This window comes from Scatophagus argus, chromosome 23, assembly GCF_020382885.2.
Source record: "Scatophagus argus isolate fScaArg1 chromosome 23, fScaArg1.pri, whole genome shotgun sequence".
NCBI lineage: Eukaryota > Metazoa > Chordata > Actinopteri > Scatophagidae > Scatophagus > Scatophagus argus.
In genome coordinates this window covers 9,502,372-9,528,415 of record NC_058515.1, presented here as the reverse complement: position 1 = coordinate 9,528,415, position 26,044 = coordinate 9,502,372, and the positions used below count along the sequence as shown (strand labels likewise).

The following is a 26,044-nucleotide window of genomic DNA, read 5'->3' as shown; positions in this document are numbered from 1 at the left end:
TTTGTTCTAGTGTCACCAATTTGCCTGCATTGAAAAATAAATCTGAAAGTGCTACTTGTGGTGCCACGCTGTCTGAAGTTCACTTTAAAAGCATGCCAAGATATGCGCTGACAGTTGTTACATAATTAACGTTGTGTAAACTATGCCCCCTGTGTTGCAATGGCTGCATGAATATTACACGCAATGATGATTATATACTCCGTGAACTCAGTCCCATTTTTCCCCACCAGTCCTACAGACCTGCTACCCACTACGCCACTAAACTGCTTTTTACACATTAATCAGTCTGTAATAATAACCCAGTAATGAGATATATATTAAATAATCCACTTAAAAGGGCCATTTTTAGGGCCATAATAAGTGCTTGTACTATTTCTGAAGGCAGAACTTATTTTTTTCTTTTTACATTTTATAAGGTTGTGTTGCTACATTTACTTAAGGGAACTGAATACTTGTTGACAGTTCAGCCACATACTGTTAAGTCCAGATGAACATTTTTAAAGCAGTAGTAGGTGTGCTTTTAATCAGTTTTTAAATTATGCCAATGTTCAAGTGACTTACTTATCACCTGTAGATATTATCTGCGTTGCTACGGTTGGGTTTCAAGTCTTAAAGATGATATAAGATCCTTTATCAGTGTGAAAGTCCCTCCCTTGATTGCCCAGAATGGACACGCTTTAGTTTGGTTTTATGAACGTTTATGTTGGAGAGGTGGTATAACTGTTCACAATAATTAAAAAAAACAATAAACATATGTTATCTACACTCATCATATTTGTCCAAGGAATTATATGCAGTTAGTACATTAAATTTTACACAAACGATCTGGTCCACCCATAACGGCTGTGAAAATGAATCAGCAGTAGTTACAGTAACACCACATAAGTATCATCACATAAGCGTCACTCTTACCTTTTTGTCAGCCTCCGCCTTTTTTCCCTCGAGGTAAGCGTGCCAGCAGCTGCCAGGAAGTTGAGAGCATTTCTTGTCAGGGTATTCTGCAGAAATCATGGGCCATAAAAAAAGTCCAAAGATCAGAGAGACGCAGGAAGGAACAAAAACGTTGATTAGAGGCTGGTTGGTGTCCAGTCTACTCGACCAGCAGAGCTGCACCACGACTCCCACAGGCTGAAGGTGCGTAGATTATATTCTGTATGCATCTGTGGTACAGGTCTGTGCATATTTTAATGTTTTCCTCTGAATTTATCATGTTTTACACAATTTTAGAATAATGATTTAAATTTACTGTCATAAAAATTTAAGTGTGTTGTAAATGTGTTTTTTTTCCTATAACTGATTTTATCTTGTTTTATATTGTATGTTTATTGTGTATTGGATTTTATTTAGCTTTATTACTTCTTTTTACTGTAAAGCACTTTTCCACTTTGTTTTGAAAGTTGTCATTACTGTCATTATTGATTTTTTTTAATTAATTTTGATTCCGCCCCAATACTTAAAAGTGATATTCAGGCCGATATTCACTGACCAACAAATCAAAGTTCTGGTTTGGTTTAGTTAGTTACTATCAAATATCAAATTTTTTAGCTAATTTTGAGCTTACAGTACGGCTTTGCAAGTGACTCAACCTGAATGTTTCATATTTCTGTTTCATATGAATAATGAAGATTTTTCCCCACTTATTTCTAAAAATAAAAAAAAGATCATCTAAAACTTGATTTATTCATAAAAAGCTTATTGCTACAGGTGAAACTACCCACCAGTAAATAAATTAGATCTAACGACGCATTAATGGATCAATAACAATAATACACAGATCAGCCACAACATTAACACCACTGAAGTGAATAACGTTAACCATCTGTTTACCATGCAATGTTCTGCGGGCAGATCTTGGGTTCCGACAATCATGTGGATCAGGTCATAGGGTTGGGGTTAGGGGGACCAAATACTCCAACATTCCAATGCCGGTGGCCGCAAGATCTCCCCCAGAGGTCCTGTGTCCCCTCCCCCGACAGGTCAGATCTGTGGGGGACCTACAAAAATACAAAATATTAAGCAGGTGGTTTCAGTGTTGTGGCTGATTGCTGTATATCCAGTACTACAATGACATACCAAAAGTTTTAAACTCATAGGAGTCATTTCTCTCAACTATGAGCACTTTTAATGATGAACATCCATTTTTATTTAAGTTATTTAGTGTAAGTGAATGGTTTGTAATGGAGAATTTTCATATCACTGTATTGGTACTGCTACTCTTTCCACCAACATGTAATTCCTTTCATGTGTTCTCCGCTCCACAGTTAGGACGCCACCATGGAGATGAAGAGTATCCTGAAAACTCATAAAAGTAGGTACATGCCAGTGCCACTTTTCTTTGCATTCATGCTAGGGAACTTACAACTTTTGCTCAGAGTTTGACGATAATGTGGCTTAAATTTAATCAGCTTATATAACTATGCACTAATCGTGACACCTGAAATATTCACGTGTTACCCGTTTGAAAGTATCAGTACTCCGCAACACTGAATGACTTCCTCACCCGGAAAACTTTCTTTTCTTACTTCAACCTTATTTTCTTCCGTGTTAGAGATCATCTGTGTGAACTGCTATTTAGCTGAGTATAAAAAGACGCTGTTTTCACCTGAATTTGTCCACCCTGCAGGGGTGAGCATACTGCTGAAGTCGGAGGACAGCAGCACCACCCAAAGCAGCTCCATCGGGGCCGTACGATGGCCAGGGCCTGTGGAGGACCTCCAGACATCCAGCTCGGTCCCCAGCAGAGCCAACACCAACAGCCTCAACAAACACTCACAGGTACGTGAAACATCCTTGATTTTGTTGCCTTGAGGTTTAAGTCACATTTAAAACTGTATGCTTTTTTCCCATTTGGGATGTTTAACTGCCTTTAAAAAACTTAGGAATAAAGTAGGAATAAACATTTTACATGCGTTTCCTGCAGCAAAATCTTCATCACAGCAGCCTCAAAGATCTGCGCAGCCTGCAAGAGTGTGTGCAGTTCATCAATCACTGGAAGAAGCAGGTGGACCAAGTCTGCAAGGTAGGACACAAGGGAGGGAGGGAAGGAAGGAAGAGTCAGTGATACAGCAGAAACATATGAATGTTATTGCTAATTTATTACAACAACAGACTAAGAAAAGTGTGCGTCTGAATGAACGCATGAATTGTAGACTTAATGAACAAGACAAGGATTTACTGGCGTTAAAGTTTTGCTTGTCTCACTTCTGACCATCTTTTTCCTTAAATACAGAGGCGACTGTGGGTTGGTGGGGGAGGGGGGGGTGTTACAAGCATATGTGGTTGATCATTTCAGTCTGTTAAAAAAGTTCAAGCCTGGAGATGAAGCTGACAAAGTTTCAACTCTATGCCCACATTTAGAGTTCACTGATCCAAGGTACGAGACCTTATTTATTGCAGCGAGTTCTACTGAACCTTGGATAAGCGTTGCTGAGGGAGATGATTACTTTGCTCGGTCACGAAGAGCAATAAACATGGGAACTGGCTGAGTGCATACTGAAAGTGTTGTCCGTTTTATAACCCCATTAAATGAGTAAATGAGGCACTGGGCCAGGGCATATGGGATAAAGCAAATGAAAAACTCACCAGATATAACTCTTCATCTATTTAACCCTGATGTGATCTGTAAATTAGCAAATGATAACCTCCGAAACATCTGCCAGTTTAAACAAAAAAAACCGTCAGAAACTCGTTTGTCTTTTTGCCATCTGATTGTCATAGTCGTGCTGCATTATGTCTTTAAGGACATGGCCTGACAGTGCGTGGTGCTGTGTGTTCGCAGGGCGGTGTTGATCCAGAGGAAGGCACTAGCAACAAAGAAGCACAGAGTTCAAGCACACGTACTGAGCGCAGTCTTGAGGAGAGCAGGAAACTGATCCTGGAGTGGGCTGACGAACTCCACCACATCGATCGGGTAAAGATTATACTGTCAGTTATAGGTCAACCATGTGTACTTGTGTGTACATGTACATTTGACAATATAAACTCTAATTCTGATATACTCAGTAGCGTAAATATCAATCTGAACGTACTGAATTTGTGTCCTCAGCTCCTGAAGGAGACTCCTTGGGCATCTGAGAGCCTTAAACATGAAACCAGTGGGGAGGCAGAACTGAAGATCATGGAGTGGGCAAAGGAGCTTCAGAAGGTGACTGAGGTGAGGAGCTGCAAAGCTGAAACCTGACAGTCCAAAAACAAACTTGTGGAAAGCGAGTTAGTGTTTGTCACTGTCAGCAGAATTCATCACAGCTTATGATGAAAAATAATTTAGGGAAGACTGCGGCAAATGCAGCAGCTGAAATAAGCATTTGTGTTCGCAGAGTTGCGGCGTGCAGAGCGAAGAGCTGGGAAAAGTGCTGCGTCTGCTGGGCCTGAAGAAGAAACGGCTGTTCAACCTGATGCCTCTGCTGGAGTTCATCACGTGGTCTCTGCTCAAAGAAGACAGCACGGTGAGAAGCCGCTGACAAACATTTTTTTTAAAAGGTCCCTCGAAGGTCAAAGATAAACATTTTAACTAGTACGCTTTACAAATAACATCAACGAAAACCGTAAAACCACAGAACTGGCTTAAGTTCAACATCTAAAAGAAAGCAGTTGATGGACATCACAGTGCAGCCGCGACTGGGTTACATAACGACGCAACATTCGATACAAGTGACCCCTGCTCTTCATCTATGTGCATTATATCAAAAGCAATAAATTAATCGAGTCTGCCCCTGCCCAGGTAAACTGCGTCAGTCACCGTCTTTAATAACTGATAGCGAAGACTGCAGATAAACGATCATCACATGCATTGATGATGGTGTGCTGTCGGGAGCAAAGTTCCTGACCAGAATTTGATGGGACTATAGTGCCTGCTTTGACTTCAGTTGAGCTGGAGCAGAGGCGTATGTGACTTTTAGTCAGTAAATATAAACTTGTGTTTTTTTATTGTTCTGTTTATGTTTATGACCCTTAACCAATTTCCAAAAGCAGCACTAAGTCATGTTTTACCGTAAATCTCGTAAAAAAATGTTTCCTGGAAGGTTTACACAGCATTTACAATATGTGCTGCTCATATTTACACACTGCATGGTCATAAAGGATGGTATAATTAAGGAATCACTACATAAAAAAATGCTTTCCCGTTCAAACACGTTTTTTTCTTTTCAGATTCCACAGTTATGGCTGCTGGCAAAGCAAAAAACTTGGAAAGCAGGACTTCCCAGATACATCCCCAACTCAGGTAGGCAATTTTTATTTTTAAAAAGAAAAAACATTAATTAATTTGGAACTCTGAAAATCACGGGTTTAGACCACATACAATAAACATTTCAATTCTTTACTGACTGCCACTGTAATGTCTGTGTGTCTGTCTCTTTCAGTTTGGAGTTGGATTCTCAGTGCAAAAGGTGAGATCAACTTCCACTTCATCCTAATCTCACATACACTATATAGACAAAAGTATTGGGACGGGGATGTTTTCCAGCATGACTGTGCCCCAGTACACAAAGCACAGTCCATTAAGACATGGTTGGATGAGTTTGGTGTGGACGAAAGAACGAAAGAACTTAACTGGCCCACACAGAGTCCTGACATCCAACACCTTGGGGGTGAACTGGAACAGAGATTGTGAGCCAGGCCTTCTGGTCCAACATCAGTGACTGGCCTCTCTATTGCTCTACCCGGCAGAGCAGAGTCTACTGCACGAATAAAAAACGAGTAATGGTTGTCCCAATACTTTTGTCCACATAGTGTAGAGAAACATCACATTCACAGTCCAACAGACTAATTTGCGCCCGCACGCTCTCTTTTTCCTATCAGCCGATGTGATCCTCGACCCGGTGACCAACTACCCCTGGCTGAAGCTATCTGACGACCAGCGTATGGTCCAGGAGAGCCACTCAGTGTCCGACCTGCCTTGCAGCTCTCAGCGATTCGACACCTGGCCCTGTGTGCTCGGCTGGGAGGGCTACAGCAAGGGCCGCCACTACTGGGAGGTGGACATAGCCAAAAACGGCTGCTGGCGCGTGGGAGTGACCACCAGCGACTCTCAGCGTAGTGGCCGGTTCCCCATGACCCCAAAGCAGGGCTACTGGGTCCTGTGGCGCAGCACAAACCGATTCTACGCCTGCACCAAGCCGGAGACACCCCTGCCCGTTGGCCTCGTGCCTCGATGTATCGGGATCTACTTAGACTATGAAGAGGGCCAGATCTCCTTCTACGATGCACAAACAAAGTCCCACATCTACACCTTCACGGGAAGCTTCAAGGGGAAGCTGTACCCTCTGTTTGCCCCGCTGGATGGTCGCACACTCATGAGAATCACCCCACCGCACAAAGAAGTCCCAGCAAACTGAGACGAACCTCAACAACTCTCACAGGACTCTTGGAAGACAACAACTGCCTGGACCAGAAAAAACAGAAAACAAAATCTGCACCAAGATTTTTTTTTCTTTGCTGAAATGTGGAACCTCTTAGATTTTAAATTAATTTAAAAGCACCAGCTCAGGCTTTTAGAGCCACACACATATTTTAGGATTTCACATGAATTTAGTTTTCCTAAATGTTACTTTAAAGACATCTGCCAGTTCCTCGCCTTTAAACTGAACTTAAAACCTCAGCTCAGCTCAAAAAAAATGAACTATATTAAAGTGCTGAAGCTCATAGATGATGACGAAATGATTACATTTACATTACATTTCTGTCGTGTCAGTGGAGATTTTTATCAGACCTCGAGAAACACAAACTTTGAGTAAATATAAAGATATTTATTTTAAAAAATTGCAATTTTAAAGAATAAGGTTGGTGGATTCTGGCCAAAAATTAAGCTAACAGCTATACAACACATATCTTTGTGTACACTTTCTGCTTCTACATACATGTACTTTAAAATGCCCTTTCACATTCACATACAGGGTTTTCTTTCTACTGCTACATTACACTTCAGACAAATATTTCACAGTCCGGGAGAATAATCTTCATTACTACACCACAACTCGAACTATATGTTTGTTTACAAATGCAAAGCTCTCCAATAAAGGTCTTTGGAAACACGCTGTTGCCTTTTTGAATGCTGTAAATATAATATATAATATTTAATGTAAATGTAAAAATGTCCAAATCTTGTGTAAAAAAACAAAAAAGAAAGAAAGAAAAAAGGTGAGCTTGTTGTATGTAAAGAAATACATAATGTGTGTGTGAGTGCTGAATGTCAGGAGTCTTTTTTACAAGCCCAGGGTCCATAAGCATCACAGCTGGCAGCGAAGAGACTCCCACCTCCCCTCAAGTCTGCACAGTCCCTGTGATCAGCATCCCACTGCACAGTCAGCCTTCAAAACACACACACAAACACACACAGAAGACAACAGTTTAATAAAAAAAAAAAAAAAACATCTGTCTTAGATTTACAATAGGTGGGGACTGATGACTGACGGATACAATAGTTCACTTCATCTGGGATCCAAGCTGTCTGTATGTGTGTATCAATGTATGTACTGTGTGTGTGTGTATGTATATGTACTATAATAGAGCTCCTTCCTTCCTGCTGTTGTCAGACTGTTTAACAACCAGTACTGCCCCCAGTAGCCCCCAACACCCCCCACCCACACACACACACACACACAAAATTACTCAATCACTTAAATACTGTGAAAGGCATCTTGGTAATGATAATAATAATAATAACTAATGTGCAATAATCACTATTCCACTGTACAATTTATTAGCCCGTGTGCAACTGCTGCTATTGTGTTGGTATCTGTTGTTGTGTGTTTTTTTATTTCTTTCTCTTGTACACAGTGTTTTATATTATATTACTATTCTCTACTAATGTAAATTGGTTATTACAGATGTCTACCGTTTCACTATCAACTTTGCTGCTGGCAAAACATGAATTTCCTCATTGTGGATCATTAAAGGAATCTTATCATATCTTATATCAATGTAATACAAACAACTTTTTTAAATGAGGTTTTGTCATTTAGTCAGCACACAGCAGGCCAGCTGGACAGGACAGGGAAACTTTTAGGAAAAAATGAAATTAAGTACAAAACAAAACATATGTTTTAATATTATTTACATTTTTTAAAATGTATTTCATTTCTATCTTTTGTATAAGTATGTCATGTTGTATTCATAAATGTCTCCTGAGCTAAAAAGCGATCCATCAAACGTACAAAGATAAAAGATTCACACATTTTTGTATTCGCTGATCACTTGCTGAAATAAATGACCAGATGTTGTGTCAAAAAATCAGGATCTGTTGTGAGAAACGCCTCAGAGATCCAGAAATGAATCAGCAGTGAGCAATCTAAAATCCAATGTGTGAGCAGGAGAGTTTCCCATAAATGCTCATATACTGAATTTCCTCCTATTTTTCTATAACTTTGTGTGCCAGTCGATGCGGACTTACGGCAGGTAGTGCTGGATGTCCGAGCCGTCCCACCACAGCCACCGACCCTCCTGCTCGGTGTCTGTCAGGCCCACCCACAGGAAGGGAAACTGAGGGAACTTTCTCATCACACCCTGGATAAACTCCTATGGAGGAAACAACATTTGGAGGACTTCATGTCCATTTTTGCACAGAAAGCCTCCTTGATGTTTTCATCCTGGTTAGTAAGGAAGTTCTAACCTGTGACAGTGGAGTTGTTCCTACTTTTCCACAGCGTTATTTGTTATTTCTGTCTACTTTGTCCATTTAACATTGACTGCATATTTGTCCATCTTGGTCTACATCTGCAGGTATCATTGTTATTTCCTGAGTAATCATGTTTCACTTGGCCTAATCTTGGACTCTGCTAAGGTTGGTGTTAACTACAGCTTCATAGCCTCCCACAAGGTATTTCTATTTCCAAAAGCATGAGTGGTACCATCTCTGCAGAGTCTTTGATCACAGCCAGGCTGCTGTTGTGTTGCTGGCAGAACTCGGCGCTCGCAGCCCACTGACGATTTTCCTGCTGTCCCACTGAAAAGAAGTAGCAGCGACTCCTCCACCACAACCAGCCAGGTGGACACAATCTGCACCTGGAGTCTGCGCACAGCAGGACAGGAAAGCTGATGTGAGTATGAGGAAGCATTCAAGACTTGTTGAGATGCCACATTTGCAGGAAGTCAGACGTTTGTAGATGACCTTGAGCGACAGCGTGGAGCATCACGTCCAGATCGCGAAGCTCTTTTTGGCACTGCTGCAGCCGCTCCATCAGCTCAGTTTCGGAGCTCTGATCCGCGTGTGGTGCTGCTGTCCAGGTGACATGTGACAAATGAATTTTTGCAAACAAACAGGAAGTGGAACCTCTGACTGAGCAACTTGATGTGAGCTCGATTTTATCACAATAGTGCAAAAGCGGTTTGTAATTTCAAGAAGAAAAATATGGCGGTGACAGGAAATGACAGATGCCAGTCATACATTTTCTCAAGTACGATTTTGGGGTACTTCTACTTCACCAGTCAGAATATCTAACTCTTACAACTTCATACTTTCACACCACTACATTTCAGAGGGAAATACTGTACTTTAAGTGCTATAATTATCAGTTACTTTGACTGAGCAGCTTACCAAATACGACGTGTTCTTACAGATAGGCCTTTAGGCCTAACATGTGCTCACAGGTGTTTTCACTTACGTTGCTCATTACTCAGGTTGCAGCTGTGCAAAACTGTTCTGGGATTTACCTCAGCTCGTCATGAACTTAAAGGAATGATAAAGTTGAGATCCAGAAAAATGATTTCAGGACCTCGAATGCTCCATAATTGAACACTGCACTTTGAGTATAGTTTGCTGATAATGCTGATCTGAAAACGGGTGTTTTCATTTCTGCTCAGCCTAACGATGACTTTTAACGACGGCTCTGCCCTATTCCAGTGTCCGAGTGAGCGAGCCAGCACGAACAACATCGGGGCCCTGAACCTGAAAGAGCTAAATGGAATTCAGCCATCATATATATATATACACACAAACATGCAGTAAAATGTTATGGGAATTCATGATATATATTTACTGATATGAACTTATCACTTTATGTATACTCACCAGATAAAACCAAACACAGAAGGAGTCCAATGACGAGGATTGTTGTTGCCATAACAACAGCCAGCCCAGCTGCCAGCTGACAAGTCTGACAGTATCCTGCAGGGAAGGTTAGGTTATTAACTAGTTTATTACTGGCATAAATATCAAGAAGGTATTAAGTTTGTAAAGTTCTATTTGATCTTGGGTCAAACTCTTCATGCTGAAATGCCCTTCACGTACACCAGTTGTCGTTGCAGGTGATGCTCTCACTGACCTGCGGGTGTTTCCCCCTCAGCATCGCCCTCCTGGTTTCTGGAGTCCATGCGGCTGCTCGATGCTCTTCGTCCTTTTACTTCGACAGTTTCAAGTACTTGTTTGCTTGATTTTTGTTGACACATTTCATGCGTTTAGCTGAATGAACCGTGGCAGCCCTGCCCCTTCCTCATTATACAGCTCAAAAATAACATGTAATAGCAGAAGTTGGCAGGACGTGCAGAGTAACAACAGCCCACATATCCAGTATTTATATCTGCTGACCTGACCTCATATCTATCTGCTGCTTACCTATTGATTATCTTCTCATTATCAAACAAAGCCATCAGGTCAAGGTCATTCTCACTTTGGGCTGTAAGTAAGTAGGTTTGCTGCTCATAAAAGGTGCAAAATTTATTGAGTCCTGAAACTTGGAAACAGGAGGAGTGTTTTCATTCTAATAAGTGACCAAGCATACACCGCTTTTATTTTTCTTCAGGTTATTTTTTAACCATACCTCATTGTAAACGTTTGTCCTGTTTCCAACAAGTGCATGGAAAGAAGAGGTAAAGTTGTGCATCTTACACAAACATCGTTATGAGTGTCACAGTATCACACGCCCTGCTTTCACTGAAGAAATGATCATCCCATGTGACTGTTGGTAACTGAAAATATTTTTATTCATTTATTTAGCAACAACATCAGACACGTTTGGAAGCCAGTTTAGAAAGATCGAGAAAAAGTTAAATGCTAAAATGTTAGTGATAAGTAAAATGTTGACTTCTTATCTTGTCATTTTGATGCAGGAAGTGAAAATGCTGATTTTCTGTCTTATACTTTTCTCTAATTGTCATGAATTTGATTGACTGTTTTATAATTATAATATACAGTATATATAATATATTAAGACGGGTGATGCAACCTTGAGTAAGAAAAAAAATCTATGAAATCATAAACACAGGTATGTTTTTGCACTTTTGGTTTGTAAAAATTCTGAATAGAAAGGACTGAGAGTCGGCTCACGTTTTAAGAATCATAACTAGATTACAAAAAAATAAACACCAAATTATAACCTCTTTTATTTTACACACAGTGACTTCATATTTGATTTCCTGAGCAGCACTGCAAAAGCTTTTAACATTAACTCGCTTCCAAAACACCCACGACAGAAAGCCCGTCTGTATAATAATATAATACCCTCACCAGTTAAATTAGAAAAAATGTTTATTGTGTCCCTTGGTTTTCAGCTTCCTGCGCCTCGAGTTTCCAGAAAATATTGTCCCCCAACAGGCTGTTGAAATGCGCCTGCAACTGTGACAAAACACATGAAAATAAAGAAAGATGTTCTTATTTCAGCTTGTCTTAGAGTGCGTCGTAGAATAAAAACTGCACCATTTCCTTAGGTTTATCCCCCCCCAGACATGTATTTGTCTTCGTCTGTGTGGTGACTGACGTACCTGATTAAACACACTTTCCCTTGTGGTGTTTTTGTCACAGAGGAGAAATTCTGCTGAAGAGCACAACATGGACAGACTGACCTCCCTTTCCTCTGCAACTGAGGAACAAACACAGACTGTGTGAAGAGGAAATTAGAACAAGGAAGCACAAACTCATTCATGATGTAAAATTTGCATGTGGAGGAATGAATAAATAATGTCTGCTGTTTGCTTTGTCTCTGAAGTTACCAGTCATAAAAACGCTGTAAAAGGACTTCTGGTGAACTTCCTTCAATGGATTTGGTATTTTATATAGACACAGTTCCTTAATCTTTTCTTTGGAATACTGTTATCTACGACAGCCTGAATTTGAACTCAGTCAGCTCTCCATCACCTCCCACCACACCCCCTCAGACAACGTTGGTGGCTTGAAAAAGGGACAAAGTTTCTTTCAGGTCCACGTAAGATGCAAAGTGATTATTTATGTCTACGTCCACAGTGGCTAGTCAGACCTTTGTCAGACCTAGATCGGACTGGGGTGAAATTAAATTAGAAGTGACACATATAGGATAAAATATACAGAAAGTCCAGGTGCTTGGAAAAACCTGTTAAGTTTCGCAGGACAAAACGTCCACCAGATGCAACTGATAACCAGAAAAGCTGTTGCTCACTTGTTTGGAGGCCTTTTTTGCGGTCAGAGGGCGTAATGCTTCTTACAATTTTCCTTGATAATCAGGTTTAATGAAAGCAGATTTGATTTATAAGTTTAGCAGAAATTCAAACGCCAAGCTAGTGTCAAAAACAGCTTTGAGTTTAAATCTCAGAAGCACTTGTGAGGTGTGTGAGCTGAATATCAGAGTCAGCCTCAAAGTAAATGCAATGCTTTTGAACAGCTGCCTCTCAAACCTCACATGCTGGCCTTTCGTGGAACGCAACCAAAAGGTTTTTTCTCATGAATGTTAAAAGTTTTTTTTTTGGCCAATTTAAACTGAAAGTATGCTATGCTTGGGGAAATGTAATGGTAAAGGAAATTATACCGTTTGTTTCTAATGGGCTAAAGCAATCCAAATATGGTCTTTCAAGTGTGACAGTCTCACCTGTAAAATGAGACGTGAGTACTGCAATGCTCGAGTTGCCACCCGCCACCGTTTGTATTTCAAAGTCGTACTTGGTCCCTGATTTCAAGTCACTAAACGTGTGGTTGGTTTTATCATTCACAGTCAAAGACCAGCTGTGGCCCCAGAAGCTGGAGCTGATCTTGACAGAGTATGTGACTGCTGCTGTGTTGGCAGGGGCCTTCCACTGTAACGTGATTTGCTGTTTGTCGAAAAAAGGGATGGAGAGGTCAGTAGGCGGCAAAGGCCCTGGGAGAAAAGAAAAAAAAAAGGAAGAGAGAGAAAATGAGGCAGTGATTTGCACGGATTGCATAATGAACAACTGGTATTTTCAATCAGGGAAAAGGAAGGGATTTCCTGTGATCTCACTGCTGCTTCAAATAAAATCAAAATTCAACCACAAATCAGGAAAATGAGCCAAAGAGACTCACGGGTGAATTTGGAGCTTTTTACTGGTGGGCCTTCGAAACGCCCGTTAACGCTGTAGACGATCACTGTGTAGTTGGCACCAGCCTTCAGGTGGTCAAAGTGCTTCCTGGGTTCTTGTATGCTGTCTGTTGTGACATTTGTGCCATCCAGCTCGAGCGTGACGTTGAACCGTGAATAATTATGCACAGGAGAGGTCCAGGTGGCATTGAGGGAGTCGTGTGTTGTGACCAAAGTCAGGTTTGAAACTGGACCAGGAGCTGTGGGGGAGCCACAGAGTCAGGTTAATGACATTCAACACAGCAGGCATCATGGATTTCTCAACCGAACCAACAATGAGGGGTCAACCATTAGTGCAGAGTTACCGGTGAAGCTGACGACAGTCACTTTGTCTCCCTTCAGAGTGTCATTGGCCAGTGCTGCCACACTGAGGGTTATCCGGGTGCCCATCGGCAGCCCGGTCACTTTCACTTCAGTGTGGTTCAACGTTTCAGTAAACAACGTCCTGTTAGGAAGAGACACAAGTACTTGGTTTGCAATGCTGCTGCCTGCAAAAGTTAAGTACCAGCTTTTAACAAATTTTAGTCTCGTGTTCATAGTTTGGGAAAGCCTTCCAATTCCTGTGCTGCAGCTTTGTGAAAACTCAGTTCAAAAGTCAGAGGGAGTAAGAAACACGAGTATTCAGCTGATCATACAGGTTTTAAAGCCCCATGTTAGACAGGAAAAGAAAAAGATAAAAATATCCATCACACTTTATGTAACAACTACTTGGTTCAATTTAACTTAAAGTGTAATGGGATCATAATGAATAGAAATGATGGCCTAAACTGCTAAAACAGGGCTCAGACCCGTAGGCAGAAAAGAGAAGGGTACATCAAATTCACAATTACCGTTCACAGTTATTGTCATTACTTTTACTACAGGCTGATGATGGAGCTCAATGAGAAGTCACTCCATATTATGTTATGGTATTTCACTCAGTGGCGCTAAAGTAAAAGTCTACGTTAGCAACCCTTGAACCAGGCTGACAGAACAGCTCCAAACACACATCACTGTCAATACAATTACATTTACATAAGCATGTACAAATACATACTGATCACTGTCATTCACAGCCGTCACCACGTAACCTGTGGTCAGTCCAGGTGGTGGCTGCCAGGTAAGCAGCAGCGAGTCATTGGTATTGTTAGAGACTGTCAGGTTGGATGCTTTCCCAGGCTCTGAAAACAGACATAAAATCACTCAGTTCACTCACAACAACCAGACGTGGCTCTAATGCGCCTCCGCTGATCTGAATTCCTCAACATGTGGCCAGGAAATAACCAGCTATGAACATCATCCTCATTTACACCCGAACAGGCTTTTGTTGTGCTGTCACTGCTCTCAACCGCACAGCGTGCTTCCTGTTAAAATCCTTCACCAAATAAAAGGCAGAAGAGAAAAACCTGAACATGATTAAGTGATTAAAAAACTCACTGGTGTGACCTTCGATGCTCGACTCTTCGCTATATATCGAATTGTTCCCGACTCCTGAGAGGACGGTGAATTTGTAACGGCTTCCAGATGTCAAATTGCCGACCTTTATGTCCTCCGTGTTACGAATCTTCTCTTCACCCTGGACCTTAATAAGATAGAAATCCACATTTCCAGCTGATCTGTTCCAGGCCAGGGAGATGGAAACGTCGGTACACTCTGTGACTGTGAGGTTTTCAACTTTGTTAGGTACTGAAAGAAGAAGAGACAGTTTGCATCACCACTACGGGTCATTACTTTCTTCTTTTTGAAATTTTAATTCATCAGTGTTGATCTAATTTAAGGATAATCTGCTTGAAAACAGCAATGATTTTGACCACTAAACACCACAAAATATACCAAGTCCTGATTAATGCAGTGAGCTCAAACAAATCAAAAAAAAAAAAAAAACTTTAAGAAAGAGTTAAGGCACGCTCATCAAACTTCTTACTCTTACTAGTACGAGCCAATCACACACAAGGATTTAACCTCCATCTGCTCGGTTCTTTAAGAAAAAAATTGGCAGTTTTAATGCCCAAAGGAAATTGTGAAGTCCTTAATCTTACAGATATCAAATCTGTAAGATTTGTAAGAAAGAAATGAGTAGTTTGAGACAAACTCACTGGTATAGAAGGCGACCTCCTGCGGGTTGAGGTCTCTCTCACACTTAACAGGGAACACCTGGATCGAGTAGTGGGTGCCTGCCGTCAGGTTGACAAGGCTGTAGGTCAAATCGGTCAGATTTATGATCGGTTCTTGGTAACTTTTGACCTCCAGACGGTAATGGCTGATGTTGCCAGGCCCCTCTAGCCATGTGACGTTGGCACTGCTTGAAGTCACGTTGGTCACGTTGACTTGACCAAAGAAACGTTCTGGACATAAAAAGAAGAATGTCAATGTCTTAAAGAATAATGCCCCATATTGTGCCATGCGTAAAAATATGTTGATGACATCATGCATTAAACTGGAGGAAATTAAGAGAAATTGTAGATTTAATTGAAAAGCTAATGTTCTGCTGAGGTGCTTAGACAGTCGCACAAGGTGCAGCGAAGAGGCTTTAAATGAGTCTCACCTTCATAACATATAAACGGTAGAAGCTCCAAGCAGTTCTTTTCTATCCAAGCCCCAAAGCTGAGCATGACCACACAAGAGTCTTCAATATAGTTCTCAATGGTGTCTGGGACATCTGGCACACATGATGCTTCACACAGCCTGTCTGTAAAGAGTGCAGCTGTGGTCGATGGGGTGCTGGATTCCCCGATTCCGGTAGCGCCTGTCATGGCTTGGTCTGTGACGTTGGAGAAGCTGCTCATGTGCGTCCAGTTCTGGAACGCATTTTCACTCACGTTTGGGGTTGTGAACTCTGTGAAAGTGTTGGAGCTGCGGGCTGTCGGGGAGGTGGAGGTGCAGGAGCAGCGGCAGCTGTAGTCTCGATTTGGGAGGGAGGGATTTAACATGGGCCAACCAGGGTACCAGTTCTGGAAGGTGAGGGGATCCCCGTTAGCCCAGTAGGTCCAGGACATACTGGGGTCGCCGGTGGAGTAGAAGTTCTTGCGCAGGCCCACCCAGTAGTCAGAAGTGAGTTTCTGAGTGATGGTTTGGATGTTTCCAGGAGTCAGTGTCACCAGGTCTTCGTAACAGGCCTGACAGGACACGAAAGGCCACAGTCAATATTTAACAGCAGTGGTTCATCGTTGACAAAAATGACTATCAACAATTTTATTTTAGTGAAACTGTTAATAAATGAACAGTTCATGATAATTAAATGAAACTCAAGAACACGGAAGTAAATGTTCTTTTTAACACAATGCTAGTTTTAATCAAAGACCACATCATTAAATGCTGCTACAAACGCGTGTGTCTCCAACATCACAGCTTCCTCAGTATGTGCACACAGTCCGGGTCTCAACCTCGGTCTGATCAGAGAACTGAAGCTCATGTTGTACCTGGCAGTGTTCCCTGGCCTCGTCCCAGGTGACATTTCTCGAGCGAGGGAAATACTCTTGCTCTGCAGTAATGGACATCGCCATCAGAGCTGAGGAGAAACATACGGACAGGTAAGACTGGCCAAAACTGACCACAGGAGACGGACGCACATTTCATCGGCACATTCCCTGAGTTCAGGTATTGACATCAGGAGAGAAGTTCGATCATTGCATCATTAAACTAGTGCTGCAGCTAATGATTACTTTCAACAATCTGCAGACTATTATCTTCATGTTTGGTTTTAAAAAAGAATGAATTATAATCTGTCAGAGATCAAGGTAACATCTTTCGCTTTGTCCAACCAAGTGACCAGAATTTGAATCTAATATGACATGAAATAAAAAAAAAAAATAATAACAACAAAGCCTTACATTCATGAGTCAGGATGGGAGAATCTTTGGTGTTTTTGCTCATTATAAACTAAACAGCCAATTAACTAAAGATTCAATACTCTTCTCCAATTCATCAACATCTGAATCAATGTCTGCACAATTTAGTGAACGTCTGTATTCTCAGTATCTTCAACTGAACTACAACAGGTTTTAGTCACATTTTGCATATAGTTGTAAGTAAACTCCAGAACAAAATATTGATTTCATATGTTTCTGTTCTTGCGGGCCTCTTTTCTATTCTCTGAATAATTTTAAATGTTAAGTCGGATTAAAAATTGTTTTTACAAACATTCAGTAATTTGCTGTAATGGGGAAACCCTTCAAACCTCTAAACTGAAAAGGATGCTGCCATGAAGGACGTAAAATTAGTAAGTAATTATTTGCTCTTCTGACTTTATGAAACACAAGAATTTGCATACTGTTAAAAAATTGCATAATGGCCCTCTCACTGCAAAAACTAATGAAAATCCATCACGATTTCAAACAATCCAAAAAAAAAAATTAAACTGACATGGCTTAAACTTTCACTTTGTCTCTAAAAATACTGCATAGGCCTACAGGCCACAGCTGGACAGCTCTGAGAAAATGATACTCACCCCAGTACACTGAAACAAAGGCTTTACCCTTGAAAAGTAACTTTCCCATGCTGAGATGACCGCACATCTCAAGGTTGAGGACAGCTTCGTGAAACTTCACCAGGAACTGCAAAAACAAAACAAAGAAGCAGGAATGAAACAAAACGCACTTAAATCAACGCTGTACGTCTCATTACCCACATAGGCTACGGACGCATCCTGCATTCTGACAAACACCTGCTCCACCCACATGGAGCAACAGGTAATGAAGTGCACATTTGACTCTCAAAACAGGACTCAATTCATCTCAGGACAGGTAAGGACACCTTTCACATGCTGCTGGTTTTGCATCCACCTCCCAAACATGCAAATCACTAACATGAAAACAGTAGAATGATGTAATGAATAACAGTTCACCTACCGGGCAGGAGATGGAAAAACATTCACGCATTAACACAAGAGCAGAGTTTTATGTTAAGCTTTTATTTTGGCTTAAGCTTTCAGTAAGAAAAATGCAAATTAGTACAAAAAAAGCGATGGAAAATAACAATGAAAAATATAGAAAGATAAACCTTTTATACAAAACTATGTTCCCAAAATAATATATAAAAGATATAGAAATAAACAAAGAAATGCCTTTACGTCAACTTTCTCAGCAGTGTAAAAACAAGAAGTGGTTGTAGTGAACAGACAGTGATCGGTTGCTTAAAAATGAAGTGCTGATTAAGTGACAAATTTCATAGTCTGTAGGTTGGAGGCCAAAAACGGAAACATAAAACCAAACTGCAGCAGGGGCATCCTAACGAGTGACTTCTTCATTGATTTAGAAATGCAGTCGCTTGCGGCCCATAAAACTGTTGTAATAAAACTGTGGTCTAAGGTCCTAAAAATTTGGTCCAGTATTTACAGGTTGAAAATGCTCTCTTCCCAATTTGGTTTTCCCTCCCCCCTACCAATACTTTCTGCTGTAAAGTTACAAATAACAAAAGGTGATTAGCTTTTGGGGTGATCCAGCCAGCCCCTGTTGTTTTTAACAAAAAAAAAAAAATCATGACATTAAATGTTTGAATCATCAGCACTGAAGAGGTGAATTCAATGACAAAATACAAATCTCTAAGAAGAGACAAAAAGAAAAGAGACTACAATCTGTTTACAGCTCTTTGTGACGAAAAAAATATATATATTTGGATTATATATATATATATATTTTAAAAAAAATTTAAGCAGGAAAAAAACCCACTGAGGAACTTGCATGCATTTTGGCCCGTGCGTTCTTTGATCCGGCCTTCCTGGTTTTCACGATTTTAGATCTGCGTGCATAGCATAATGGAATAAAACACTTGTTTCAAGGGAACGTCCTGACAAACAGCTTAAAGTTTGTGTTTGACTAGATGTAAATGTTTTCATTTGCGTGGGATGTGGTACAGTAATACAGCAACATTAGCAGAAGTATACTCCCATTCAAGTTTTCCCCATTCAAGCTTGACTTGGCAGTGACTCGTATGAAGATTATGATCCTGGTCTTAATTAGGACTAAAAATTTGACCAGCCTGATTCTATTTTTAACACATTTAAGATCATAATTACTATATTGACAGAACATAGAAAACGAATGTCACTGATTAAAAAAAAAAAAAAAAAAGAACAAAGAAAAACCTTCAGGTCTCTAAATTGTACTACAAATAATGCATTACAGGTGAGAACATGACTGACGTGAATTTAAAAAAAAAAAAACAACAAAAAACCAAAATTGTTTAAACTCAAATGAAAATCCCTGTCAACATTAACACTGTTTAAATACAGTCCCCTACAAGTTTTAAGCCCCAAACCATTTTCCTGTTTCAAGCAAATGCACAGACTGTTTAAGTCCTCAAAACCATTTCAGGGGACCTTTTCAGAGTACAGAGGAGGCAGACCTGCTTACAGTATGAACTGCTCTCCTCTACAAAATCCGTTCAGCCTTTATTCAGTGGCACAAGTTTAAAAAAAAAAAGCAAATCATGGTACAGTACTTTGAGTACAGTGAATGGTCAGGCAGTACAGTTACTGGATTAAATTTTTCTCATGTACTTGAGGCAGGAGGAGGTGGTTTGGGGTTCCAATGACAAATAAAAACCTGAAATAAACCCGATGGCTTGGAGGGAGAAAGACATGCTGCTTGTTCTCTTGATCAGAGCAATGAGCTTCCTTAGTCGCTGTCACTCCTCTCTCCTCTCTGCAGGAGTCTCTTTCCACTGGAAGGCACAGCGAACTCGGGTTTCACAGACACCTTGGTCTTGGTTTTGCTGGAGAGAGAAGCAGGACATGACTCTTCGTAGGTGGTAAAAGAGGTTAGGGTTGTGTTTGAGCCTGTTTGGTGTTTCACACAGAATGACAGTAACTGTAGTGGGGACACTAAGGGTTGACTCACACCGCTTTCATCTGCTTCCTTGATGGCAGTAATTAGTTTACTTATATTTGCATAGTCTATCTACATTACACCATAAACAGTGAATAAAATTCATGCTGTGAGACAGCAATTTGTAATAGAAATGTTCTATGAAAAACATTATACGCAGTGACCCTTAATGGAAGGTGATCTCTGCTCTCTAAAGATGTGAAAAACAAAGTTAGAAGTTTGGACCACTGAACGTCATTCAAACTGTTTTGACACAAATTTACCCAGTACACTCCTTACTTTTCTTTGTCCAGCAACTCCAGGCCATCATTGATTTTCTTCAACATCTCATAACGCTCGCGACCACGAACCTTCAGGGGAGACCAAAAGGAAAATTAATCAAAGAGCATGAAAAATTTTTTACGTAAACACTTCCAGTTCTATGAAAATGAGTACTTACATGCAGAACAAACACATCCTTGTCCTCCTCGTCTGCGCTGGAGGCCGGCTTGGACTTCTTCACAGAAGCTGCATCAGGAGCCGGGGTGCTCTCTAAAGAAGCAAAGGTGAGGTCAGCAAGGAAAGTGGCAAGCAGGGACTGAAACCGATACGTAATGTCATGCAACAAAAGAACAAAAAACAAAGCTGACTTCGTTTTTTAGTTTCTTTGGTGCCGTTCTGCATCTTGGTGCTATTTTCCTCCTCAGTTTTGCGGTCCCTGCCTGGACATGCGCAGACACGCACCTCGAAGCATCTGCGGCCTAAAACAAATCCCCTGGGAAGAGGAAGAGGAGCAGTTAAAATGCCTTCACAGGCTGCACATACTAAAACATGACTTAACTGGGGCATGCTTATCATTGACATACAAATGAATGTAAATAAAATGTTTAAAAAGACAGTAAAAAGACCCCTGCCCTCTATATCTCAATCTCTTCTCCATACACAAGACGATACAGCAACACCACACTGCAACATCTGTTAAGACTTACTCTGGCGTCTCAAGGGTCAGGATGGTGAGGATGGGCCTTCTGTTCATGCCTCCCATGCAGGAGCTATTACACATAAAGCTCAGCAAAATTGTAGTTATCTCTGAGCCCAGCTGAAAGACAAAAAGTGAAACAATTTTTATTTTATTGGTTAAAGTACATCACCAAAATTGTTTAGAATTCTTTATGAGCTCTTTTCGGTGTTGTACCTGAGGGGGCTCGTAAGGGACGGTCACACTTTGCCTCTTGGTGTGCTGATCCTCGTAATACTGTGCCCTCTGGCTGCCCTCCACTCTGATGAGATGGCTTCGATGCTCTGCAGCTAAAAGAGAACAGAAAAAAAACAAATAAATAACTTCAGATCAATTACACAAATGCAATGAAATTCTTCTAACACTCTTCCACTGTAAATGTTTCTCTCCAATTTTTTCTTACGGTCTTCAATCTGATGATGAGGACATCTGCGAACCACTTCGGCCACGTGCTCAGTCTTCTTATAAACCGCTGTGGCCCTGAGGATCGCACCCATCGGAGGCTCTTTGCTCACCAGTACTTCAACCGGGCTGGTCTTTGCCAGCTGGCAATACAGCTTGTTGAGAAGCTCCGAATACTGAGAGAAAGCACAGGGAGAAAGCCATACACGTTAACACCTGTGGAGCAGCAGAGCTGTGAAAAGCGGCTCTGAACCTAAAAGCACTACTGAAATCCTAAAGCACGGCCCTGAGAGCTGACTCAGAAAAAGAATGCGCTATCATAAATACTAAAACTCAAACACTACTCTTGAACAAAAGTTCAATTACTATTTTTTTCTCTAAAGTACCAAAACCAAACTACTTGTTGAGTTCACCAATAAGTCAGCCCAGATTTATCAGCTTAAAAGACACTTAATTTTTACCTTGCGTTGGTCCATATTTAACCCTTTCTGTGCTGGAGGAAGACAGCGCAGGAACATGTCCCGTCATGTCAGAGCTGGGCTTTACAACCACAGTGCGCCTCTCCAACAGGGCAGAGCACAAGTCGCAGGGGGCGGGAGTTTCAGGGCAGACCACCCTAACCTCAACTAAACTGGCCAACTGCAGGGCACTGCTGGGTGAGTCACCGTGGAAATATTAATGCCATTGGCTCTTCAAACGCAGCGACTGATTCTAGACCTTAAAATTTAGCGAATTGCCACAATGAAAAAGATTCCACATGAATACCACCATGAGATGCGAAAGAAAGGATTTTTAACGTGACGAGGTAAGTCATTTTGAAGTTCCTTTTAAATGTTTTCACTATTCGTTTTCGATTTTAAATAATTTTGTGTCAGTGAAATAATTACAGTAAAACCTTTCAATTTCAAAACCTTAACATTTAGAAGTCCATTTAGTTAAGTTGAATTTAATGTAGTGAGTTAACACAGCATGCAACAGGCACAGAGTTTCTGTTAATAAAACTGCACACTGGATAGAAGAAATTCAGCCCAACAGTAATCGGACGTCAGTATTGAGCTGCTGTGGAACTCCCTTTTGTTCTACTCCTCGTCATGTTTGGTTGCAGGATAATCTGCGGCAAGTCCAGCTGAACTTTGAAACACAAGTAATTTAGCTAATATTTGAAGTCTAGAACTTAAATTCTGCGTAATTCTGTTAAAAATCAATTAATGGGCAGTAAGTACATATTTGACTTTTATTTATCTTAACAGCTATAAGACGTGTTAACTGGTGCACATACTGTTGAAAATGATAGAGCAAAACATTTACCAACCAGTTTAAAAAAAACACATGAAATTAACAAGGATGTAGAACTTCTGTGTTTCTTGTGAGAACTTGGGTTTGAAATTACTTACAGTGGAAGTGACGGACTTGGCTGTGCCAGACTTCTGAAAGCGAACCTGGAAGCCATATTCCCCTGGATAGTCAATTGTAACCGGGACGGTGGAGGATGGGGGAGTAACCCCATCTTTAACAGACACCTCTGGCGCCAGCTCAAACAGATTTTCATCAAACCCATCAGCCAACTCTTGATCATTCATAAGCTGTAAAACAACACAAACAAGAGAATCTAATATGTTACAGAAAGCTTTCTTTTGCAGAAATTCAACATAATGTTTTTGAACAAGGGCATGAACACACATGCTTACCAACATATCCATGTGCCCATTTTCCACATCAGTCACCATTGGAATGGTGGAGATTGAGGGGGCAGCTCTGCAAAAAAGAAATATACAGACTGGTTCATTTGTTCTTCTATCATGACCTGACTTTTTTTTATTAAAAAAAAAAAGGTATCTTAAACAAAACTTACACACTCTCCCACAGCTGTCTGAATGAGTCCTGGCTCAGCGGCAGACTATCAAATCCCTGCTCTTCCATCATTAGATTCCCTCTTTACCCAGCCGAGAGAGAGAATGAGGAAGAGCCAAGACACAGGAGGTGCTGTGGAGATCAACAGGAAGTTAAAAATTAGTATGATTAAATTAGTCGATTTCTATCAAAATAAACATTTGATTAGATGCAAGTGACAAAATGAAAGTTAATTGTATCGTACAACTAACATTCAAGGCAAAAACTATTTCTGTTGTCGAGTTATTGGTCAGTGTTAATTTATTATTTTTTTGTCAATAAAATAACAGTAAATTGTGAAAAATAAACATCATGAGGATTTTGGTTTGTTATCCAACTGCGCGATTTAATGGCTTCAAAACATTAGGGTTTTTAATGGATAAATTATCTTAAGGAAATGCGGATTCACTAAATTAAGCTGGAAACAAGTAGGCCTCTTACTCTGTGAGCTCTGTCTCACGTTGACGTGACTCTCTAACGCTTTCGCACATATAGCCATCGAAAGAGCCATGTTCCTCGAAAACAAAGGTTAATGTGGAAATAAAAATTACGTGTGTTCACAATCACTCGTCCGCAAACAAACGTAAAACTTTGACACCTGCTAACGTTAGCTATCGTCCATTTTCTTTCGAGGAGGGGGCCTCTACGGACTGAATGAAGCTAGCTAGCCGCCGAGTTGCCACTTTCAGAATGCTTCGATAAATACAAACTTAATCTGCACCAAAATTACTATTGGAAGCTAATGACTATCGACTGTCTAGGAACAGTACAGCTTGCTATAGCGCAAAACCATTTTTGCATTGGCTATCGAGCTTAGCATTAGCATAACTAGCTTACGTTGGCGCTACGTCTGCAATCAGACCGACTAGCTTAACTGCCGCAAAACTTTCTTTATCGGACAAGAAAGTAGCTCTTGGCTCTTTTACTTTAACGAATTAGAGGTGTATGACCACAACGCTACCTTGAACGTCCCGCTACTGCTGTCTTACAGCGATGAGTCACTGTTGAATGTTGTTCAGGAGGGGAGCGAAAAGAACCGAAAAAGTCAAAATATTTTGAGATAAAGCTGAGCACGTTGTTGTTGTTGGGGATTCCCAATGAAAGGAAGGGGGAGGGGCAGCTTTTAAGTTCGCACAGCCGTCCAATCACAGAGCGTTCTGCTGTCATGACGCGGTTAATGCAACATCGCGAAATTCGACTGCTGCGTTCCCTTACTGTCGGAAATATTCGAACTCAAGAACGAAAGTACAAAACCAAATAGCAGCTGCATAAGGCACGGTTGTATATTTGTGCAATTATTTTCATCACGGACTGAGATTTATTTATTTCCGGGTTAAAAAGGTTCAATGACTGGTGCTAATACCATATGTGATAGTTTGTACAAATAAAGTTCACTTGATATACACAAAATCTTTAGTAACATGTTTTGCTGAAGAAAACTATAAGATTCTGTTGATCTCCTGAAGGCAACACGATGACATTCCGAGAAACTTCTGATTTTAGGTCACACTAACAGGTGATTTCAACGTAACTAGTCCATATAATTATTGAAAATAGTTCAAAGAGACTATTATGTACCAGGACAAAAATATTAAACTCTTCAAGACAATAAAATCTTTCAAGAAAATATATGTATCATTCAGTCCTTACAAACTACAGTGCCCAGTGTCTTACTGGCCAGTACATACTACTGTGGTCCAATGACAAAATTTTACATCCAATTTTGATATTTTCCCAAGACTTAAACAGCTAAAAATGCACACTAGTCCGCTGTAACATTTGGCAGTTGTAGTTGTAGTTCCCTTTCTTTCAACAAGCATAATATGTGTTGAAGTTTATCTTTGAGGGATGAATCCACACTATGCCACCACTTCATTCTTTATCCAGAGAGGTCATCTTTGAAGCAGCGTCCCTGAAGCAGGTACGGTCATCAGCGTATTCGACGACTGTCATGGATGGTGTCCTCCAACAGGTCTACCTTTATGTAATAAAACACTGTTAAATGATTTCAGAATCTGCTATAACATGCTGGATAATATCGCCTCTAAACTAAACTTCTACATCACTTGGGATTAGGGCTGCCGAGCAGGCCCAAACCTCTTGTGCCAATCCCAAAGGGTACACGCTGAATGTTGGTCCTCGTGTGTCTGGGTGCACGCCAGTGGTGCCAGCGAGACCACTATGAACTTTATCCCAGGGGAACAGTATATAAATAAAATAGTGAGGTTCAACTGAGGAAAACCACTGAGAGAAAAGAGAATTTGCATAATTAATATTACAACAGAATGTCGAACATCTGATGTTATGTGTAATGTGATATTTTCTCGTGTATGAGAACTAACTTTTCACATTTAATTTGGGAATGTTTCTGTATATTCACTTTTATTGTAATTCAGTGCTTTTAAGGTTTGCCGCTCCATGGGGCTACACTGAGTCATAGCCTGAGCTGCATGCAGTGACTTGTGCCAGTCTGCCCTCCATTTATAGTACTTTTATAGGACTGACTACAGTATGTGGCCTGTCTTAGACAATAAGTAAAAGTATTGGGATGGGGCTGTTTTTCAAGGTTTTGGGCTGGGTCCCTTGCTTCCAGTGAAGGGAAATCTTAATGCCTCAGCATACCAAGACATTTTGGACAATGCTATGCTTCCAACTTGGGGAAGGCACTTTTATATTCC

The 26,044-nt window shown here is 40.7% G+C and overlaps 4 protein-coding genes and 1 long non-coding RNA gene across 9 annotated transcripts; 1 reads left to right on the top strand and 4 right to left on the bottom strand.

The window, feature by feature from the left end:
- Positions 1-5,262, bottom strand: LOC124054261. Its single transcript, XR_006842342.1, has 4 exons — positions 4,029-5,262; positions 2,603-3,012; positions 1,828-1,994; positions 1-998 (listed from the first exon to the last, which is right to left on the bottom strand). It is a non-coding gene; the product is annotated as an uncharacterized LOC124054261 (long non-coding RNA).
- On the top strand, positions 996-6,576 carry si:dkey-219e21.2 (nuclear factor 7, brain). Its single transcript, XM_046380026.1, has 10 exons — positions 996-1,134; positions 2,262-2,308; positions 2,624-2,775; positions 2,921-3,019; positions 3,779-3,910; positions 4,046-4,153; positions 4,317-4,445; positions 5,149-5,221; positions 5,361-5,387; positions 5,800-6,576. Exons 2-10 carry the CDS (start codon positions 2,275-2,277, stop codon positions 6,333-6,335), a joined length of 1,290 nt encoding a protein of 429 aa, XP_046235982.1. The 5' UTR covers positions 996-1,134; positions 2,262-2,274; the 3' UTR covers positions 6,336-6,576.
- Positions 6,577-6,731: 155 nt separating this feature from the next.
- Positions 6,732-10,517, bottom strand: LOC124054259 (CD209 antigen-like protein E). Of its 2 annotated transcripts, none has more exons than XM_046380024.1 (6): positions 10,260-10,517; positions 10,007-10,102; positions 9,107-9,214; positions 8,847-9,007; positions 8,390-8,514; positions 6,732-7,307 (listed from the first exon to the last, which is right to left on the bottom strand). In XM_046380024.1, exons 1-6 carry the CDS (start codon positions 10,381-10,383, stop codon positions 7,190-7,192), a joined length of 732 nt encoding a protein of 243 aa, XP_046235980.1. In that variant the 5' UTR covers positions 10,384-10,517; the 3' UTR covers positions 6,732-7,189. The 2 variants fall into 2 exon arrangements, with proteins under 2 accessions (XP_046235980.1, XP_046235981.1); XM_046380025.1 differs by having other exon boundaries at positions 9,107-9,211.
- A 371-nt stretch (positions 10,518-10,888) lies between these two features.
- LOC124054255 (fibronectin) lies at positions 10,889-18,018 on the bottom strand. 2 transcript variants are annotated; one of them, XM_046380013.1, is made up of 11 exons: positions 17,701-18,018; positions 16,673-16,761; positions 15,799-16,369; positions 15,350-15,598; positions 14,691-14,939; positions 14,311-14,434; positions 13,580-13,719; positions 13,220-13,474; positions 12,771-13,037; positions 11,695-11,792; positions 10,889-11,548 (listed from the first exon to the last, which is right to left on the bottom strand). In XM_046380013.1, exons 1-11 carry the CDS (start codon positions 17,765-17,767, stop codon positions 11,462-11,464), a joined length of 2,196 nt encoding a protein of 731 aa, XP_046235969.1. In that variant the 5' UTR covers positions 17,768-18,018; the 3' UTR covers positions 10,889-11,461. The 2 variants fall into 2 exon arrangements, 1 of the variants encoding a protein (XP_046235969.1); XR_006842341.1 differs by having other exon boundaries at positions 11,515-11,548; positions 11,923-13,037.
- A 123-nt stretch (positions 18,019-18,141) lies between these two features.
- Positions 18,142-24,484, bottom strand: tp53 (tumor protein p53). 3 transcript variants are annotated; one of them, XM_046380014.1, is made up of 11 exons: positions 24,328-24,484; positions 23,329-23,459; positions 23,165-23,231; positions 22,871-23,059; positions 21,478-21,652; positions 21,252-21,364; positions 21,046-21,155; positions 20,707-20,831; positions 20,517-20,608; positions 20,357-20,427; positions 18,142-19,964 (listed from the first exon to the last, which is right to left on the bottom strand). In XM_046380014.1, the coding sequence occupies exons 2-11, from the start codon at positions 23,397-23,399 to the stop codon at positions 19,868-19,870; spliced, it is 1,110 nt and encodes a 369-aa protein (XP_046235970.1). In that variant the 5' UTR covers positions 23,400-23,459; positions 24,328-24,484; the 3' UTR covers positions 18,142-19,867. The 3 variants fall into 3 exon arrangements, with proteins under 3 accessions (XP_046235970.1, XP_046235971.1, XP_046235972.1); XM_046380015.1 differs by lacking the exon at positions 24,328-24,484 and adding an exon at positions 23,808-24,313; XM_046380016.1 differs by lacking the exons at positions 22,871-23,059; positions 23,165-23,231; positions 23,329-23,459; positions 24,328-24,484 and adding an exon at positions 21,938-22,080.
- Positions 24,485-26,044: the final 1,560 nt, after the last annotated feature.

What these genes read in the sequence shown, in the direction of transcription:
- si:dkey-219e21.2 (XM_046380026.1), top strand. Translation starts at nt 2,275, where the DNA reads ATGGAGATGAAGAGTATCCTGAAAACTCATAAAA. An exon ending in TGCTCAAAGAAGACAGCACG is followed by an intron (nt 4,446 to 5,148) that starts GTGAGAAGCCGC and finishes TTTTCTTTTCAG; the next exon opens with ATTCCACAGTTATGGCTGCT. An exon ending in CAGATACATCCCCAACTCAG is followed by an intron (nt 5,222 to 5,360) that starts GTAGGCAATTTT and finishes TGTCTCTTTCAG; the next exon opens with TTTGGAGTTGGATTCTCAGT.
- LOC124054259 (XM_046380024.1), bottom strand. Translation starts at nt 10,383, where the DNA reads ATGTGTCAACAAAAATCAAGCAAACAAGTACTTGAAACTGTCGAAGTA. An exon ending in TGAGGGGGAAACACCCGCAG is followed by an intron (nt 10,103 to 10,259) that starts GTCAGTGAGAGC and finishes CCTTCCCTGCAG; the next exon opens with GATACTGTCAGACTTGTCAG. An exon ending in GACATCCAGCACTACCTGCC is followed by an intron (nt 7,308 to 8,389) that starts GTAAGTCCGCAT and finishes TGTGTTTTGAAG; the next exon opens with GCTGACTGTGCAGTGGGATG.
- LOC124054255 (XM_046380013.1), bottom strand. Translation starts at nt 17,767, where the DNA reads ATGTGCGGTCATCTCAGCATGGGAAAGTTACTTTTCAAGGGTAAAGCC. An exon ending in AGGCCAGGGAACACTGCCAG is followed by an intron (nt 16,370 to 16,672) that starts GTACAACATGAG and finishes GTGTCCTGTCAG; the next exon opens with GCCTGTTACGAAGACCTGGT. An exon ending in ACCGTTTATATGTTATGAAG is followed by an intron (nt 15,599 to 15,798) that starts GTGAGACTCATT and finishes TTTTATGTCCAG; the next exon opens with AACGTTTCTTTGGTCAAGTC.
- tp53 (XM_046380014.1), bottom strand. Translation starts at nt 23,399, where the DNA reads ATGATGGAAGAGCAGGGATTTGATAGTCTGCCGCTGAGCCAGGACTCA. An exon ending in CCAAGTCCGTCACTTCCACT is followed by an intron (nt 21,653 to 22,870) that starts GTAAGTAATTTC and finishes GCTTTCTCTCAG; the next exon opens with TATTCGGAGCTTCTCAACAA. An exon ending in CTGACCCTTGAGACGCCAGA is followed by an intron (nt 20,832 to 21,045) that starts GTAAGTCTTAAC and finishes TCCTCTTCCCAG; the next exon opens with GGGATTTGTTTTAGGCCGCA.